The 15,753-nt window shown below is 55.6% G+C and overlaps 1 protein-coding gene across 3 annotated transcripts; it reads left to right on the top strand.

The window, feature by feature from the left end:
- The first annotated feature begins 1,737 nt into the window (after nucleotides 1-1,737).
- On the top strand, nucleotides 1,738-15,620 carry STRIP1 (striatin interacting protein 1). 3 transcript variants are annotated; one of them, XM_041422543.1, is made up of 21 exons: nucleotides 1,738-1,886; nucleotides 3,988-4,057; nucleotides 4,315-4,389; nucleotides 4,915-5,049; nucleotides 6,482-6,602; nucleotides 6,889-6,957; nucleotides 7,335-7,441; nucleotides 7,840-7,967; nucleotides 8,842-9,024; nucleotides 9,108-9,325; nucleotides 9,596-9,661; nucleotides 9,854-9,917; nucleotides 10,380-10,451; nucleotides 10,720-10,794; nucleotides 10,948-11,045; nucleotides 11,282-11,408; nucleotides 11,502-11,602; nucleotides 11,818-11,884; nucleotides 12,619-12,723; nucleotides 12,870-13,074; nucleotides 14,903-15,620. In XM_041422543.1, the coding sequence occupies exons 1-21, from the start codon at nucleotides 1,836-1,838 to the stop codon at nucleotides 15,148-15,150; spliced, it is 2,385 nt and encodes a 794-aa protein (XP_041278477.1). In that variant the 5' UTR covers nucleotides 1,738-1,835; the 3' UTR covers nucleotides 15,151-15,620. The 3 variants fall into 3 exon arrangements, with proteins under 3 accessions (XP_041278477.1, XP_041278476.1, XP_041278478.1); XM_041422542.1 differs by lacking the exon at nucleotides 1,738-1,886 and adding an exon at nucleotides 1,903-2,052; XM_041422544.1 differs by lacking the exon at nucleotides 1,738-1,886 and adding an exon at nucleotides 3,325-3,907.
- Nucleotides 15,621-15,753: the final 133 nt, after the last annotated feature.

Raw genomic sequence — 15,753 nt, 5'->3', positions numbered from 1 at the left:
GTGGCCCAGGTTTGGTGGCACTGGCCTGGGTTTGCTGGCCACCTGGGTCCAGGGGAGTTCAGTGTTTCAGGGTGCTAATCTGAATCTGGATGGGGGTCGCTTTCCCAGCATTATCCTCATCTCTCCTAGGTTTTTTGTTTGTTTTGTTTTTGTTTTTTTTTAGCCAAACTGCACCTTAATTGAGTTTTAAACATTTTTTCCGTTTGTTTATTTGTTTTTTTTCTTCCTCCTTTCCTTTTTGATCCTTACAGAGATGTTTTAGAGGGTGGGGATTGTTATTAGATGTTTTAAAAAGGAAGCATTGGGGACGTGGCTGCCTTCCCATCTCCCACTGGGAAGTGCTGGGTGGTGTTGAGGGTGTCTGGGGTGGGTTTTGGGGGTGTTTCACTATTTTTTTTGAGCTGGATGCAGAGATGAGCCTTCCCCATACCCCAGCCCGGCCCCTCTGCTCCCTGTCACTGTTTTCCTCACCCTCTCCTGGTGTGTCCTGGCTGCTCCCATCACCTCCTCTGTGCCCTCCCTGCTGACATTTCCCTTGCCCAGCTTGTGCTGGGGTGTGGGCAGCTCCTTCCAGCCCACTGAGGTGTCTCTGGCTCCTGTTCCTTTCCCGACCCAAGGGAGGGAAGGAGCTGCTGGCACCTCCTGGGTGGTTGAGCTGCTCCTTCCCCCTTAGCAGGGATCCACCTGGACGGGTCCTTCCCAGGGAATTTGCAGGTTTTGGGGGGTGCCGAGCTCCTTGGGGAGCCAGGGGATGGGAGAGGTGCTGAGATCATCCCCCTCCATGTCCTCTGACTGTTCCTCTCTCCCACCCTGCCTGGTCTCCTCCTGGATAGATTTTGGGGATCACCTGCCTCGCTCCCCCACGGATCCCAGGGATCACCTGGGTCCCTTCCACCATCCCCCAGACCTCCCTGGGGACAGCTTAGCACGCTGGGATGGGCGTTTGTGGGAAGGATCGGGAGCATCCCCCCTTCCCTGTGAGCCCCCCACGCCCGGGGGTCCCCGTTCCCACCCGTCCCGGGTGGAATCTCGGCCAAGGGCTCTGTGTCTGTATAAGCCATGCTGGGGGAGCCCGGGGGTGATGGCGGCGGCAGCGGCGGGCCGGGAGCGAGAGGTTTATTTTGTATAGGAATGATTTTTAATGAATGCAATATTAATCCTTGCAGATGAGCAATAAATCATTAAAGTCTAATTAAACTATTAGGAAAAATGAAGTGCTTTTGGTTGTGGGTGGTTTGTTTGGTGCCTTGGGGGGGACCTTGAGTTGTTTCTGAGCCCAAGGGCAGGGCTGGAATCTCGCTTTGGCCATCTCGGGGTGAGGATTGGGTCCTGCCAGAATTTTCTGAGTTGCCACAGCTCTGGAGTTTTGCCTTCTTGCCCTCTTTAAAGCCCAACGGGACACCTTAGCTTGTGGTTTAAACGCTGTCCGGTTCCTTTGTCGGGTCCGACTCCCCTCTGAGCCTATCAGGTCACCCCGTGTTGGGGTCTGAGCCCCCCAGCCCCGTCCCTGGGGCATTCCTTTGTTCCAGGCCCCTCAGTTTGGGATCTGCCTGTTCCTGCCACTCCCAACATGGCGGCCTCCAGCGCCCGGGCTCGCCCTGGGGCGAGGCGGAAGTGCCACACCCAGTATGGCCGCGCCCGGGGCCGCGCCGCACCCAAGATGGCCGCGCGGGGGCGGAGCCCGCCGCCCGGCAGTGTGTCGCGCCGTCCCTGGCCGCCGGGGGCGGGCAGCGCCGGCCGTGACGCGGCCGCCACGGCTGAACGGCGGGGCCGGCCGGCGGAGCTGCATCGTACCCACCGGAGACACCGGCGCTCCCCCGGGTGCCACTCCCAACATGGCGGCGGCGCTGCCCCGGCTCTCCCTGCCGCTCCCGCGAGAGGAGGGGGTGAGTCCTCGCGAGAGGTCGGCGCGGCGGAGCGGCCGACATGGAGCCGAGCGGCGGCCCCGGGCCGGGCCCTGTCCCGGTCCCGGGGAACAACAAGGGCCGCGGTGGGGCGGCCGCGCCCGGGAGGGGCCGCGACCTGGCCCGGCCGCCGCGCAAGGACTCCGAGGTCAGCGCCGCCGCCGCCGGGAGTGGGGCGGCCTTCCCGGGCGGGGCGGGCCGCGCCGGGCCTCGTCCAGGGCCTGCCCGTGGGTGCCGGTGCCCGGGGGCGGTGCTGGTGTCCGGTGGGTGCCGGTGCCCGGTGGTGCCGGTGCTCGTGGATCCCTCTGGGTGCTGGTGCCCGTAGTGCCGGTGCCCGGGAGTGCCAGTGTCCGGCTCTGCCAGCCCTGCTTGGGCACCGCCTTCCCCGGGAGCAGCCCAGGACCGGCTCGGCCGCTGGCTCCGGTGCTCCAGTGCTGGTCCCAGGGCTGGTCCTGGACCGGCCGCTCCCTCGGTACCGGTTCCCTGGCGCAGTGGCCCCGGGCTGTGGAGCCGAGAGGCTCTCCCTGCCCGGCCTGCTCGGCCCTGGGGCTGCCCGGAGCCTGCCCGGTCTCGGTCGGTGCCGATTTCCCCTTCATCCATCCATCCATCCCTTCCCCAGGTCCGGGCCGCCGTGACCGGGCTGGGCCGCGAGGGTGGCTCGGTCGGCCGGTCCCAAACGGGAGTGACAGGGCCGGCCCGGGGGTCTCGCAGCCCATCCGGGGGTTTTCTCGCTGTTGCCGGTCGGTGCCAGCCCGGGTGGGGTGTCGGGTCCCGCTGCCGTGCTCGGAGCAGGGTGGTTCCAGCGAGAGGTGACCAACCCCCCCGGGGACACCCGCGGTGCTGGGCTCACCCTGAGCCGTGGGGCCGGAGGGTTGTGTGGAGCTGAGGTATCCCGGGGCTTTTCCAAAGCGTTTCATTCCTGGGGTGGCCCCAGAGCCGTTCTCTCCCACGGCTTCCTCAGAAAGGTCCCTGGAATGCCAGGGGAGGGATGTGAGGGGGAATCTCGAGAATCTGAGGTGGTTGGAGCTACCCCTCTCTCAGACTCCTGGAATTTGGGATTATTCTGATGTGGGCCTGCCTCTCGGTCAGGAGTGGGAGCCTCCAAATTTAGGATAGTTCTGCTTGTGGATTCATTCAGGGGTGTGTGCCCCAGAATTTGTGTGGCTTTGGTTCTGAGTGTGCCCCTTCTTCAGGAATATGTGCCCCAAAATTTGGGCTGGCTCTGCTCCTCACTCAGGGGTGAATGTCCTGAGTGGGTTCTGGTCTGAGTCTGCCCTGTGCTCAGAAGTATGTGTCCCAAAATTCTGCTCAGGATCTGCCCCTCACTCAGGAGCGGGAGCCCCATAATTCAGGAGCATTCTGCTCAGGGTCTGCTCCTCACTCAGGAGTGAGTGCCCCAAAATTTGGGATGGTTCTTGTATGGGTCTGCCCCTCACTCAGGGGTGGGTGAGGATTCTGATCTGGATCCTCCCCGTGCTCAGGAGCGGGAGCCTCATAATTCAGGAGAGTTCTGGTGTGGATTTGCCCTGTGCTCAGGATCCCGAAATTTGTGAGAGTCTTGCTGTGCACCTGCCCCACTCAAGCTGGGTGCCCAGAAATGCTGTGGGTCGATATTCTTGACTTCTGTAAAGGGAGCTGATATTTTGTGCTCTAAAGATTCTCCTGGATGTTTTTGAAGCTTCTCCAAAGCTGTTTGTAGTTGTTTCATCCTCACTAATCCCATCTGCTGGGACAGCACGGGGATAGCCCAAATTTTCCCAATGTTGTGTGAAATGGGTGAGCTCTGAGAGCTCCCTGATCTCAGAGAACCCTCTCCCTGTGTCCTGCCGTGTTTGTTGTGCTTTGGGGGCTCCCCCCGTGCTCTGGGGGTGCTGCAGTGGCTCCATGCGGCACTGGAGACGCAGGAGGTGGGCTGGAGTTGCCTCGGTAACGTTTGTGCTGCTGCAGGAATGTTTTTGGTCCCTAAATCAGGAAGACCAGCCCTGGATTTGCAGGAGGATGAGGTGAATTGTGAGTGTTTTCAGGGGTTTTGGTTTTCTTGAAATATGCTGTAATGGAACTGATTTTTCCCCGGTGTTTTCAGGGCTATTCGGAGTCGCCAGACCTGGAGTTTGAATATGCAGACACGGATAAATGGACAGCAGAGCTGTCAGGTAAGGAATTCTTCTGTGATGGATCAATTAATCAACCATCATTTCCTCTCCTGGTACAATTAAAGGAACTCTGTCAATTCCAGTATCGCTTTATTATTATATTTAAATGTTGTATTGTTGTTAAAAGGGGCAAGATATGTGTAGTTCATATTTTTGGCCTTGCACTGGGTGGGGTTTTATTACATTTTGATATTTTGCTAAAACTGCAGTTCCCAGGGCTGCGTTGCAGGCTTTTGGAGCTTCTCCTCTTTTGGCAGAGCTGTACAGCTACACAGAGGGACCAGAGTTCCTGCTCAACCGAAAATGCTTCGAGGAGGACTTCAGGATCCACAGTGAGAGCTGGATCTTTTTCTGGATTCCTCTTCCCGGGGGAGGGACAGGGATTTCTCTTCCTGGAGAAGAGGAGCCTGATGTCAGAGCTCACTGGGGTCTGCAGCTTCTTCTGAGGGGCAGCTTCAATCTCTGCTGCCTGTGACAGAGACAGGAGTCAAGGGAATGGCTGGGGCTGTGTCAGGGCAGGTTTAGGTTGGATATCAGGAAAGGTTCTTCCCCCAGAGCGTGCTGGGCACTGCCCAGGCTCCCCAGGGAATGGGCACGGCCCCGAGGCTGCCAGAGCTCCTGGAGCATTTGGACAGTTCTTTCAGTGACCCGGTGAGATTTTGGGGTGTCCTGTGCAGCACCAGGGGTTGACCTCTCTGATCCTCGTGGTCCCGCGCAGCTCGGGCCGTTCCGTGATGCCACGACTGCTGCAATCCCCTGCTGCACAGCAGGAGCCATCCCTCAGTCCTTCCCCCAGCGTTCCCTGGCTCTGCTGTGCCCAGCCGAGCCCGTCCCCAGAGCCCTGCTGTGGTTTGCAGTGCGGGACAAGAAGTGGCCGGAGCTGGAGCGGACGCAGCACCGCACGCACGCCATGCGCCTGCTGGACGGGCTGGAGGTCACGGCGCGCGAGAGGCGGCTGCGCGTGGCACGCGCCATCCTCTACGTGGCACAAGGTGACACCGGCCTGCCCCTCGGCTCCCCCTGCTAGCCACGGGAAATGGCTTCTGTTGTCATGTATATATTGTATGTATTGTACAAGAGGGTTGTGCAGTTAGATAGGCAGCTGTGTGTGTTGTATTGCGTGTGTTAACTGTTTTATGTATAGTGTATATTTAAATATTTAGTATAGAACTCCTTTATGTTCATAAAGTTTATATATATACACATATAAGATATACATAAGCTCTAGATATAGATATAAGATATATAGATATATCTGTATATATGTAAGATATATATAAGATATTTATATATTTTCTGTAGAGATATCTATAGATATAAGATCTAGATCTAGATATATATCTTATCTAGATACAAGATCTAGATAAGATACATATAATATAGATAAAAGATATATATATCTTGTATATATCTTTATATATATTTTATATATCTTTATGTGTTTTATATATATAAGATATATATAAAAGATACTTATATATATTATATATATTTTATACATTATGTATAGTATATATACTATATAATATACAGTAGGTGTTGATACATTATATATAGTATATATACTATATAATATACAGTAGGTGATACAGTTTTGTATTGTATATACTATAATGTACATTGTATTATAATATGTGTTATAATACAATGTACATTATAGTATATATGATACAATATGTATTGTAGATTACAATGCAATCTACAATATGTATTGTAGATTATATTGTACTATGTGTTACATATATAATGCGTATTATAATTATATATGTATACTATATATATGAGACATAGTGCAATATAATCTCATATGTATAGTATATACATACAAATATTTAATTATTATATGTATACTACATGTAATACATAATGCATTATAATCTACAATACATATTATGTATAATATATATTATATATTATATATTTTACATGATATGTTTTACATATAATGCATTGTGTATTTAATATGCTTATACTTTATATATTAAATGCTGTATGTATTTAATATATATTATGTATCATATATAGTTTATGTTATTCATATTATATATTACACATTATACACAATGTGTTATATATATTGTCTGTAATATATCAATATATAATATAATTAATATGTAGTATTAATATGATATGATAATTACTAATTATTCACTGTGTAATATTTTGAAGAATCTTCATTCCTTGTGGATTCCATTCCACCTGGGATGTCTGGAACCAAGCTGAGTCTCATGGGAGCAGATAGTTTTGAGCAGTTTGGCCCAAAATTTGGCTGCTTTCCCCGTGTTGTCCCAGTTCTGCAGCCTGGACTGTGTTACCCAGGGAGGGCAGCTCCGTGCTGTGCACCCCAGTTTCCCCAGTCTGGAGGGTGGGCAGTGGTGCTGGGGCAGGGTCTGTGGGGCTGGCATCAGCAGGGGCTCCTCGCAGGCACCTTCGGGGAGTGCAGCTCCGAGGCCGAGGTCCAGGCTTGGATGAGGTACAACATCTTCCTCCTGCTGGAGGTGGGAACGTTCAACGCCTTGGTGGAGCTGCTGAACATGGAGATTGAGTGAGTACTGTGGGAAAACACTTCAGGAGTGGCTCTGGAATTCACCAGAGTGACTCCTGTTGTCCTGGGTGGATGTGTAATGTAGGATTATTCCTGATTTCTCCTGAAATTCCCCATGAATCAAAGTGCCTGGCAGCAAACAGGCAGCTCCGCTCCTCCTCACATGGCTGGGAACGGGGAGTTCATGGCAGCAGTGTCTGTCTCAGGGTTTGGAGCTGGCACGTGGAGTGCCCATGACAGAGTTTGAATTCCCCCAATTTCTCTCTGAGCTGTTTTCCCTCCACAGCAACAGTGCAGCCTGTTCCAGTGCCGTGAGGAAACCGGCCATTTCCCTGGCTGACAGCACCGACCTCAGGTATGGAGTGGGAATGGGGGACCAGGAGGGGGTCCAGGGTTCTCTGGGAGCTTTGGGAGGCTGAGGCAGGCACTGGAAGGGGTCCCAGAGTTGTCCCAGCTCTGAGAGCTCCTGCAGGTGCCTGTTGTGCTCAGCCTGCACAGCAGGAATGGGACAGGTTGGGGATATGAAAGCAGTAACATTTGGGAAAGCAGATTTTTTTTTTCTTGTTTGGACTTGTAGAGACTTTTCTCCCCAGTGCCTGTGTACTGGTGTGGAGCAGGTACCTGAATTGTGGATGTGGTGTGGGTTGCTCCAGCTTCTCCCTGAGCCCTGGGTGCTGGCAATGCTTCCATAATTTATCCCTGGCAGGGATTCAGCTGCCTTGGTTTTTGCAGGGTGCTGCTGAACATCATGTACCTGATTGTGGAGACTGTGCGTCAGGAGGCCGAGGGGGACAAGCCTGAGTGGAAGAGCATGAGGCAAACCTTCAGAGCAGAGCTGGGTGAGGACCAGGAGCAGGGATAGAGCTGCCAGGGCTGGAGACAGTGACATGGGGTTTGGCTCTAGGAGTTGGGTAATAGTGACTGGCAGCACTGGGTTGGTTTCTGCAGAACTTCTGGGGCAGAGGGAGGTGAGCAGAGGAAGCCATCCAGCCTTTTGTGCTGCTGGGTGTCCTCTCCCTGGGAAAAAAAACAGAATATTTGAGCTGTTGTTTCCTCTTAAGCATAGAGGTAAGAAATTACAGAGTTTATCAGGCCTTGGAAGGGGAGAGGGAGCTGTCTGGGGTGAGGTGAGAATCTTGGAGCTAATGGGGAGGAGGGTGCAGGAGCTGGTCATAGTGGTGATCATGGTAATGCCAGGGGTGAGGAATTCCTGGCTAATGGTGCTGTGTGGTTCCAGGAGCCCCCCTGTACAACAACGAGCCCTTCTCTGTCATGCTTTTTGGGATGGTGACCAAATTCTGCAGTGGCCATGCTCCACACTTCCCCATGAAGAAGGTGCTACTTCTGCTCTGGAAGACTGTGCTGGTAAGGAGAGGCCATGGGATGTGGGATTTGTGGTTTGATACTTGGCAGAGGAGGGAATTCTGCTCTCAGAGTTGGCTGTAATTGCTCCATCCTCTTTTTCTGGTGTTCAGTTTTCCTTTAAACCCAATCCCAGGTTTTCCTCCACAGGGAAGCATTGGATATTGGTGTCTGGAGCTGGATACTAAGGATAGACCCAAAGCAAGGTCCCTGGCTGGGGAAGGGAAGGTTCTGAACAGTTGTGGATGCCTGGACATCCTTCTGCCTCTCTCAATGGCAAGAGGAGCACAGGACAGGCAGCTCCTGTTTCAAACTGGGGGAGGATCTGGGCTCCTCGGGACAAGAGAGACTTTGAGGGGCTGGAGTGTGTCCAGGGAGGGGAATGTCACTGGGGAGGGGTCTGGAGCAGCTGAGGGAGTTGCAGGGGGCTCAGCCTGGAGAAAAGGAGGCTCAGGGGGGATCTTTTGGCTCTGCACAACTCCTGACAGGAGGGGACAGCCAGGTGGGGGTCAGGCTCTGATCCCAGGGAACAGGGACAGGGCAGAGAAAATGACATCAAAATGTGGCAGGGGAGGTTTAGGTTGGATATTGGGAAGTTTTTTTCATGGAAGGAGTGGTCAGGCATTGGCACAGGCTGCCCAGGACAATGTTGGAGTCAGCATCCCTAGGTGGATTTAAAGGACACAGATGTGGCACCTGGTATCATGGATTACTGGTGGCCTTGGCAGTGCAGCAGGAGCAGTTGGACTCTGATCTCAGAGGGCTTTTCCAACCTGAACAATTCTGTGACCCTGCAAAGTGGGTTTGGGAGGGGCAGGTGCAGCTGTCCCTGGAGCCCCCCTGTGCCATGCTCAGCATGCTGTGGTGTCCCTTGCAGTGCACCCTGGGAGGGTTTGAGGAGCTGCAGAGCATGAAGGCAGAGAAGAGGGAGATGCTGGGCCTGCCCCCCCTGCCCGAGGACAGCATCCAGGTGATCCGCAACATGCGGGCGGCCTCCCCGCCCGCCTCCGCCTCCGACCTCATCGAGCAGCAGCAGAAGCGCGGCCGGAGGGAGCACAAGGTGGGGACAGGGACATTAAGGAGGGCGCTGCCAGGCTCTGGGCTTGTTTTTGGGACATTCCCTTCCCGCTCTCCCCGCTCCAGGCCCTCATTAAGCAGGATAACCTCGATGCCTTCAACGAGAGGGATCCGTACAAAGCTGACGACTCCCGCGAGGAGGAAGAAGAAAATGATGATGACAACAGCCTGGAGGGAGAGACCTTCCCCCTGGAACGGGATGAAGTGATGCCCCCCCCTACCCAGCACCCCCCCAGCGACCGCATCACCTGCCCCAAAGGGCTGCCCTGGGCCCCCAAGGTCCGGTGAGTCCGGGATCTCCCTGTTGGGAGAACTGGAGCAGGGTCAGGGAAACGGAGGCTCTTGGATGTTGGGAATCTCAGCAGGGAAGTAGGGAAGGTGTTTGGGATGGGGTGATCACTTTGATGGCTGTTTTCTTGCGAGGTTGGCTGGACATCCTTTACCAGACCACAAGGCTTTTCCCTGTTGCCTGGGCTGTGCCTTTCCCTGTGCCTGGCTGGACATCTTCCAGATGCTCCAGCTGGTGTGACTGTTTCCTTCTCCCTTTGCTGCAGGGAGAAGGACATTGAGATGTTCCTGGAATCCAGCCGCAGCAAATTCATCGGCTACACGCTGGGCAGGTGGGTGCAGAGCCAGCCAGTGCTGCTGTTATGGGGGACCTGTGGGGGAGGCCAGTTTGGGGGCTGCTTTTGTCTCTGCGTGGCAGCAGGGAAGGCTTTGGCTGGCTGGTCCATGGCTTCATCCCTGGGTGGTCTCTGCCCCACCCCTGGGTGCTCAGCCCTGCTCCCAGCCTGGCTCTTTCCCTCCTCTAGTGACACCAACACCGTGGTGGGCTTGCCCAGGCCCATCCATGAGAGCATCCGCACCCTGAAGCAGGTGAGTTAAGGAATTCCTCTAGGCCCTGCTGCTGTATGGGTGCCCCTTGCCCATCTCCCTGTTCCCATCACAGCTCAGGGTGCATTTTCCTAACCTTTTCCCCTTCCTCCACCTAGTGATGGGAGAGCAGCCTTAATCTTTCATCTCATCCTGGACTCACAGGTTGTCTGAGCCCCTTCCTTAAGGAGCTCCATCCCTTCCTCAGAGGGTTCCATCCCTTCCTCAGGGGGTTCCATCCCTTTCTTAGGGGGTTCCATCCCTTTCTTAGTGGGTTCCATCCCTCTCTTCATGTCTTCGTCCCTTTCCCACTGGCCTTGTTGCAGACCTGAGCCCAGCAGCTCCCACCCTGCACAGGTCACCCGTTGGACAGGGATCTGGGAGGGATGGAACAGGGTGGTGGGAGCAGGCTGGGGCTGGGGCAGCACTGGGGAACCATGGTGACTCCACCCTGTCCCCCTGCAGCACAAGTACACATCCATTGCTGAGGTGCAGGTGCACATGGAAGAGGAGTTCCTGCGCTCCCCGCTCTCCGGAGTGAGTGTGGGGATGGGATGGGATGGGATGGGATGGGATGGGATGGGATGGGATGGGATGGGATGGGATGGGATGGGATGGGATGGAGATCCTGGGCTGGGAGTTGGGGGCACTTGGTCCTGCCACGTTTTTTTTGGCACAGCTGAGGGGTTTGTTTTGCTGGGGCAGAGGGGGTTGGGGCAGGATTTGGGTTTACTCCATGGGCTCATACTCCATGGTGCTGGTGGCAGCTCCTGGGATGAGGTTTTCTGGTCTCTCCTGGCACCAGGGGGAAGAGGAAGTGGAGCAAGTCCCTGCAGAGATCCTGTACCAGGGCCTGCTGCCCAGCTTGCCCCAGTACATGGTGAGCTGGGGAGCACTGGGATCCCCTGGATCAGTCCCTTCCCAAGTTTTTACCCCCTGGCCCTGCCCTGTTCCTCCCTCCTGCAGTGGGGAAAGGGCCTGGTGCCAGTCCCCTGCAGCTCCCATTCCCCCTCCATCTCTCCCTTCTTCCCAGATTGCTCTGCTGAAGATCCTCCTGGCTGCAGCCCCCACCTCCAAAGCCAAGACAGACTCCATCAACATCCTGGCAGATGTCCTGCCCGAGGAGATGCCGTGAGTGCCTGTGGAGCAGAGGAGCTGGCTGGGAGTGGGAAGGGAAGGAGGGATGGGAGGGAGCTGGGGGAGTGACCTGGTGTGGGCGGGGGCTCCTTGGGGGACATGACACCTTCCACTAGAGCAGGTTGGGCTTGGACACTTCCAGAGATGGGGCAGCCACAGCTTCCCTGGACAGCCTGTGTCACCCTGAGAGGGAAGAATTCCTCCTGATCGTGTCCCTCTGTGTCCCCCAGGACCACTGTGCTGCAGAGCATGAAGCTGGGTGTGGATGTCAATCGGCACAAGGAGATCATCGTCAAGGCCATCTCTGCTGTGCTGCTGCTCCTGCTCAAACACTTCAAGCTCAACCACATCTACCAGGTGAGGTGGGCTGGGGTCCAGCTGTGCCCACAGGTCTCTGGGCATGGCAGGACCCTGAGTGGGTCCCTGTTCACCCACGTTTCTCCTCCCCAGTTTGAGTACATGGCCCAGCACCTGGTCTTTGCCAACTGCATCCCGCTCATCCTCAAGTTCTTCAACCAGAACATCATGTCCTACATCACTGCCAAGAACAGGTGAGGAGGAGGCTGCCCACCTGCATTCCTGGGGGATGTTGGGAGGGGTCCCTGTTTCTCTGGCCTCTTTGCAGTCCCTCCCTGGCAGTGGCTCAGGCAGAGCTGCAAAGTTCCCACACTGCTCATCTGCAGTGTGTGGGAAGTGGGGGCTGCATTGCCCCCCAGGCCAGGGGGAATCTGGGGCAACAGCACAAGCACCCCTCTCCTTCCTGCAGCATCTCCGTGCTGGACTACCCCTACTGTGTTGTGCATGAGCTGCCAGAGCTGACGGCAGAGAGCCTGGTGAGTCCTCCTGCTGTGACAGTCCTGGTGCCTGGGGTGCTGCCCAGGGAATTTGGGATGCAGAGACACAGCAGGGCTCCAGCACCCAGCCCCTGCACCCTCAGCTCTCCTGTGCTCAGCTCCTGGGATTCTGGGGATGGGGATGGGGGTGGGAATGGCAGGTGTCTGCTGGGATGGAGTGTGTCCAGGGAAGGGAATGGAGCTGGGGAAGGGGCTGGAGCACCAGGAGTGGCTGAGGGAGCTGGGGGGATTCAGCCTGGAGAACAGGAGGCTCAGGGGGGAATCTATTGGCTCACCACAACTGCCTGACAAGAGGATGGAGCTGGGGTTTCAGGTTCTTGTCCCAGGGAACAGGACAAGCAAAAATGGCCTCAAGCTGTGCCAGGGGAAGTTCAGGTTGGATACTGGAGAAAAATTCTTTGTGAAAAGGATGGTCAGGCACTGGTACAAGCTGGCCAGGGCAGTGTTGGAGTCACCATCTCTGGAAGTGTTCAGAAAACGTGTGGGTGTGCATGTGACACTTGGGGACAGGGATTACTGGTGGCCTTGACAGTGCTGGGGGAAGAGTTGGACTTGATGATCTCAGAGGGCTTTCCCAATCTTAATTCCATGATTGGAGGATTCCATGCCCACATGCTGTGCTGTCCCCTTTGGACGTGGCTCCTCAGATCACCCCAGCCTCTCCCCATCCCCTCTCCAATCCCTTGCCTGACCCTGCATCTCCTTCCCTACAGGAGGCTGGAGACAACAACCAGTTCTGCTGGCGGAACCTCTTCTCCTGCATAAACCTCCTGCGCATCCTGAACAAGCTGACCAAGTGGAAGCATTCCCGCACCATGGTGAGGGCTGGGAACGTTCTGGAACTCAGCATTGGCCAGGCACCTGCACTGGGGATAACCTGGGACAACCCAGGGCTTGAGCAGGGGAATGGAGGAGGGGTTGGCCCAGGAATCCATCCCAGCTGGATCTGGGAATGTTCTGGCAGATGCTGGTGGTGTTCAAGTCGGCGCCGATCCTGAAGCGGGCTCTGAAGGTGAAGCAGGCCATGATGCAGCTCTACGTGCTGAAGCTGCTCAAGGTGCAGACCAAGTACCTGGGCAGGCAGTGGAGGAAGAGCAACATGAAAACCATGTCAGCCATTTACCAGAAAGTGCGGCACCGCCTCAACGACGACTGGGCCTACGGCAACGGTACATCCTGGCACCCCTGGCATTCCCAGCCCTCCTGCTCCAGGGGCTGTGGCACCCCTGGCATCCCCAGCCCTCCTGCTCCAGGGGCTGTGGCACCCCTGGCATCCCCAGCCCTCCTGCTCCAGGGGCTGTGCCCCCAGCTTGCCCTTTGATGCCTGGGGCTTGGGCAGCTGTGCTGGGTTGACCTTAGTGGACCTTGGCTGGGTGAGCTTGAGCAGGTGCCCACTGAGCTGCTCTATCCTTTCCCATCTGGATAGGGCAGAGAAAATCAGCTGGGGAATTACTAGTAGGTTGAAATAAGGTAATTTAGTACAGCAAGAGCAGAAAAAAAACCAGGTTTGTTCTATATTTCCCATCAGCAAGTGATCAGCCACTTTGGAGAAGCCAGGCTCAGCTGTGCTGGGTTGACCTTAGTGGACCTTGGCTGGGTGAGCTTGAGCAGGTGCCCACTGAGCTGCTCTATCCTTTCCCATCTGGATAGGACAGAGAAAATCAGCTGGGGAATGACTAGTAGGTTGAAATAAGGTAATTTAGTACAGCAAGAGCAGAAAAAAAAATGGGTTTGTTCTCTACTTCCCATCAGCAAGTGTTGTTCAGCCACTTTGGAGAAGCCAGGCAGCAGCACGTGGAGCTGCTGCTCTGGGAGGCACATTTTAAATAACAAATGCCCCATCATTTCTCCTCCTTTCCTTAGCTTTTATATCTGATCTGACATCACAGAATCTGGAATATTCCCTTGGCTAATTTGGGCCAGCTAGCCTGTGTCCCCTCCCAGGATCTTGCCCACTTGTGTGTGCTTGATGGAGTGGGAATTTTGGGAGACAGTGCTGGTGCTGTGGCAGCTCTGCCCAGCAGAGCCAAAATACTGGTGAGCTCCCAAAACCTTGCCAGCTCCCACTGCAAAGCCCAGCAGTGGCAGGACTCCTGTGGGAAAACAAACTCCAGCTGAGCCAGACACAGTCCAGCATGTCTGGGTGTGGGAGGGATTTTGGGTGGTGACATTGCAGGGATCAGGGCTCTGCCAGGTCTGGGCTGAAAACGCTTTTTGGCCTAAATTGGGCTGGAACAGCAGGTTTGGTGCCTCCCTGAGGGGGTCCAGGTGCCCCAATGGGGTGTCCCCCTCCCACCATCAGGACATGGGAGCTGGGACAGGGTGGCATTGCAGTTTCAGGGGTTTTGTTTTGGCCCAGGAACATTCTTTGGGGTGCACCAGTGCTGGTGCTGAGGCAAGTGGGGCCAAAAGGAGCCCCCATTCCTGGCTTCATTTTGATTGTTTCCCTGTGGTGGGAATGCTGGAAGTGGTGGTGGAGCTGCTGGTGATTCCTGGCTCTGCACTTTGAAGTACCTACAAAGACTTTTCCTAAGTGGCAGGGGGCTGGGGGTCTATGGATTGCTGGGAGGAGGCAGAACCAAAGGATATTCCAGACCCTGGGACATCGTGCTCAGGATATAAAGTGGAGGGAAAAGGAGAAATTGGGGAGTGTTGGGAGTGATGGTGTTTGTCATCCAAGTCACCATTCCCTGGGATGGGAGCCTGTTCTCCTGAAGGTGCTGAACACCTGCCTGTTTGTGGGAAGTGGGGAATTAATTCCTTGTTTTTCTTTCCTTGTGCTGCACAGCTTTTGCCTTCTTTATTAGCAGCCTTTATCCTAACCCACCAGTTTTCCAGCCTTTACCCTCCTGATTCTTCCCTGCTCTGGCTGGTGGGGGAATGAGCGAGCAACCGCATGGGGCTCAGTCTGGCCGAGGTTGCACCACCACACCGAGGGCTTTGGGCTGGCTGAGGAGTCCCCAGCTCCGCTCTGACCACCCTCATCCCTGTTCCCAGACCTGGATGCCCGTCCCTGGGATTTCCAGGCAGAGGAGTGTGCCCTGCGTGCCAGCATCGAGCGCTTCAACTCGCGGCGCTACGACCGTGCCCACGGCAACCCCGACTTCGTGCCCGTGGACAACTGCCTGCAGAGCGTGCTGGGCCAGCGTGTGGAGCTGCCCGAGGATTTCCAGGTCAACTACGACCTCTGGCTGGAGAGGGAGGTCTTCTCCAGGCCCATCTCCTGGGAGGAGCTGCTGCAGTGATGGACACAGGGAGGCAGGATGGGTTGCTTGGAGAGCTCGAGGCTGACCTGCTGTCAGGGCAGGGCAGTGAGGTTTGGGGGGGTCTCTGGGTGGCTGTGCTGTTGTGGTGGGCTTGGGAAGAGGATGGAGCTGGGGGGATCCTCGCTGACACCACATCCTGCCCCTCTGCCTCCTTCCAGGCTCATCCCAAAGCTGGGGGTGCCCTGGGGGTTTCCTGTTTGGGGGGGATCAATGCCCACCCCAATGTGATGCTTTCAGAGGCACCGCCCTTCTCGTGCCCCCCAGCCAGGAAGGGGGAGCAGGTGGCAGTGTGGGAGTGGGGTCCTTGGGTGGGACGCCAGGCTGGCCCTGCCCAGCCCCTCTGGGGGGTTAGGGGGCCTGTGGGGGCTTGAGGGGCTGGGGTGGCCTCCCCTCACCCCACGAGGGGTGCAGGAGCTGTACATATATTATATATATTTGGTGATACCTCTGCCCTGAGCGTGGCTGGGCTCTGTCCATGTCCCTGTCCCTCCTGCCTGGAGTTGGGCTGGGATGAGAGTTCCTCATCCCATGTCCTTGTCCCCACTCATCCCTCAGACCTGGGGTGGTACATGGCCCCTCCCC

This window comes from Onychostruthus taczanowskii, unplaced genomic scaffold (assembly GCF_017590055.1).
Source record: "Onychostruthus taczanowskii isolate IOZ18803 unplaced genomic scaffold, ASM1759005v1 scaffold74, whole genome shotgun sequence".
In the NCBI taxonomy this organism is placed as follows: Eukaryota; Metazoa; Chordata; class Aves; order Passeriformes; family Passeridae; genus Onychostruthus; species Onychostruthus taczanowskii.
Note: the sequence above shows the minus strand (reverse complement) of the source record. Positions and strands in the feature narration are given on the sequence as shown.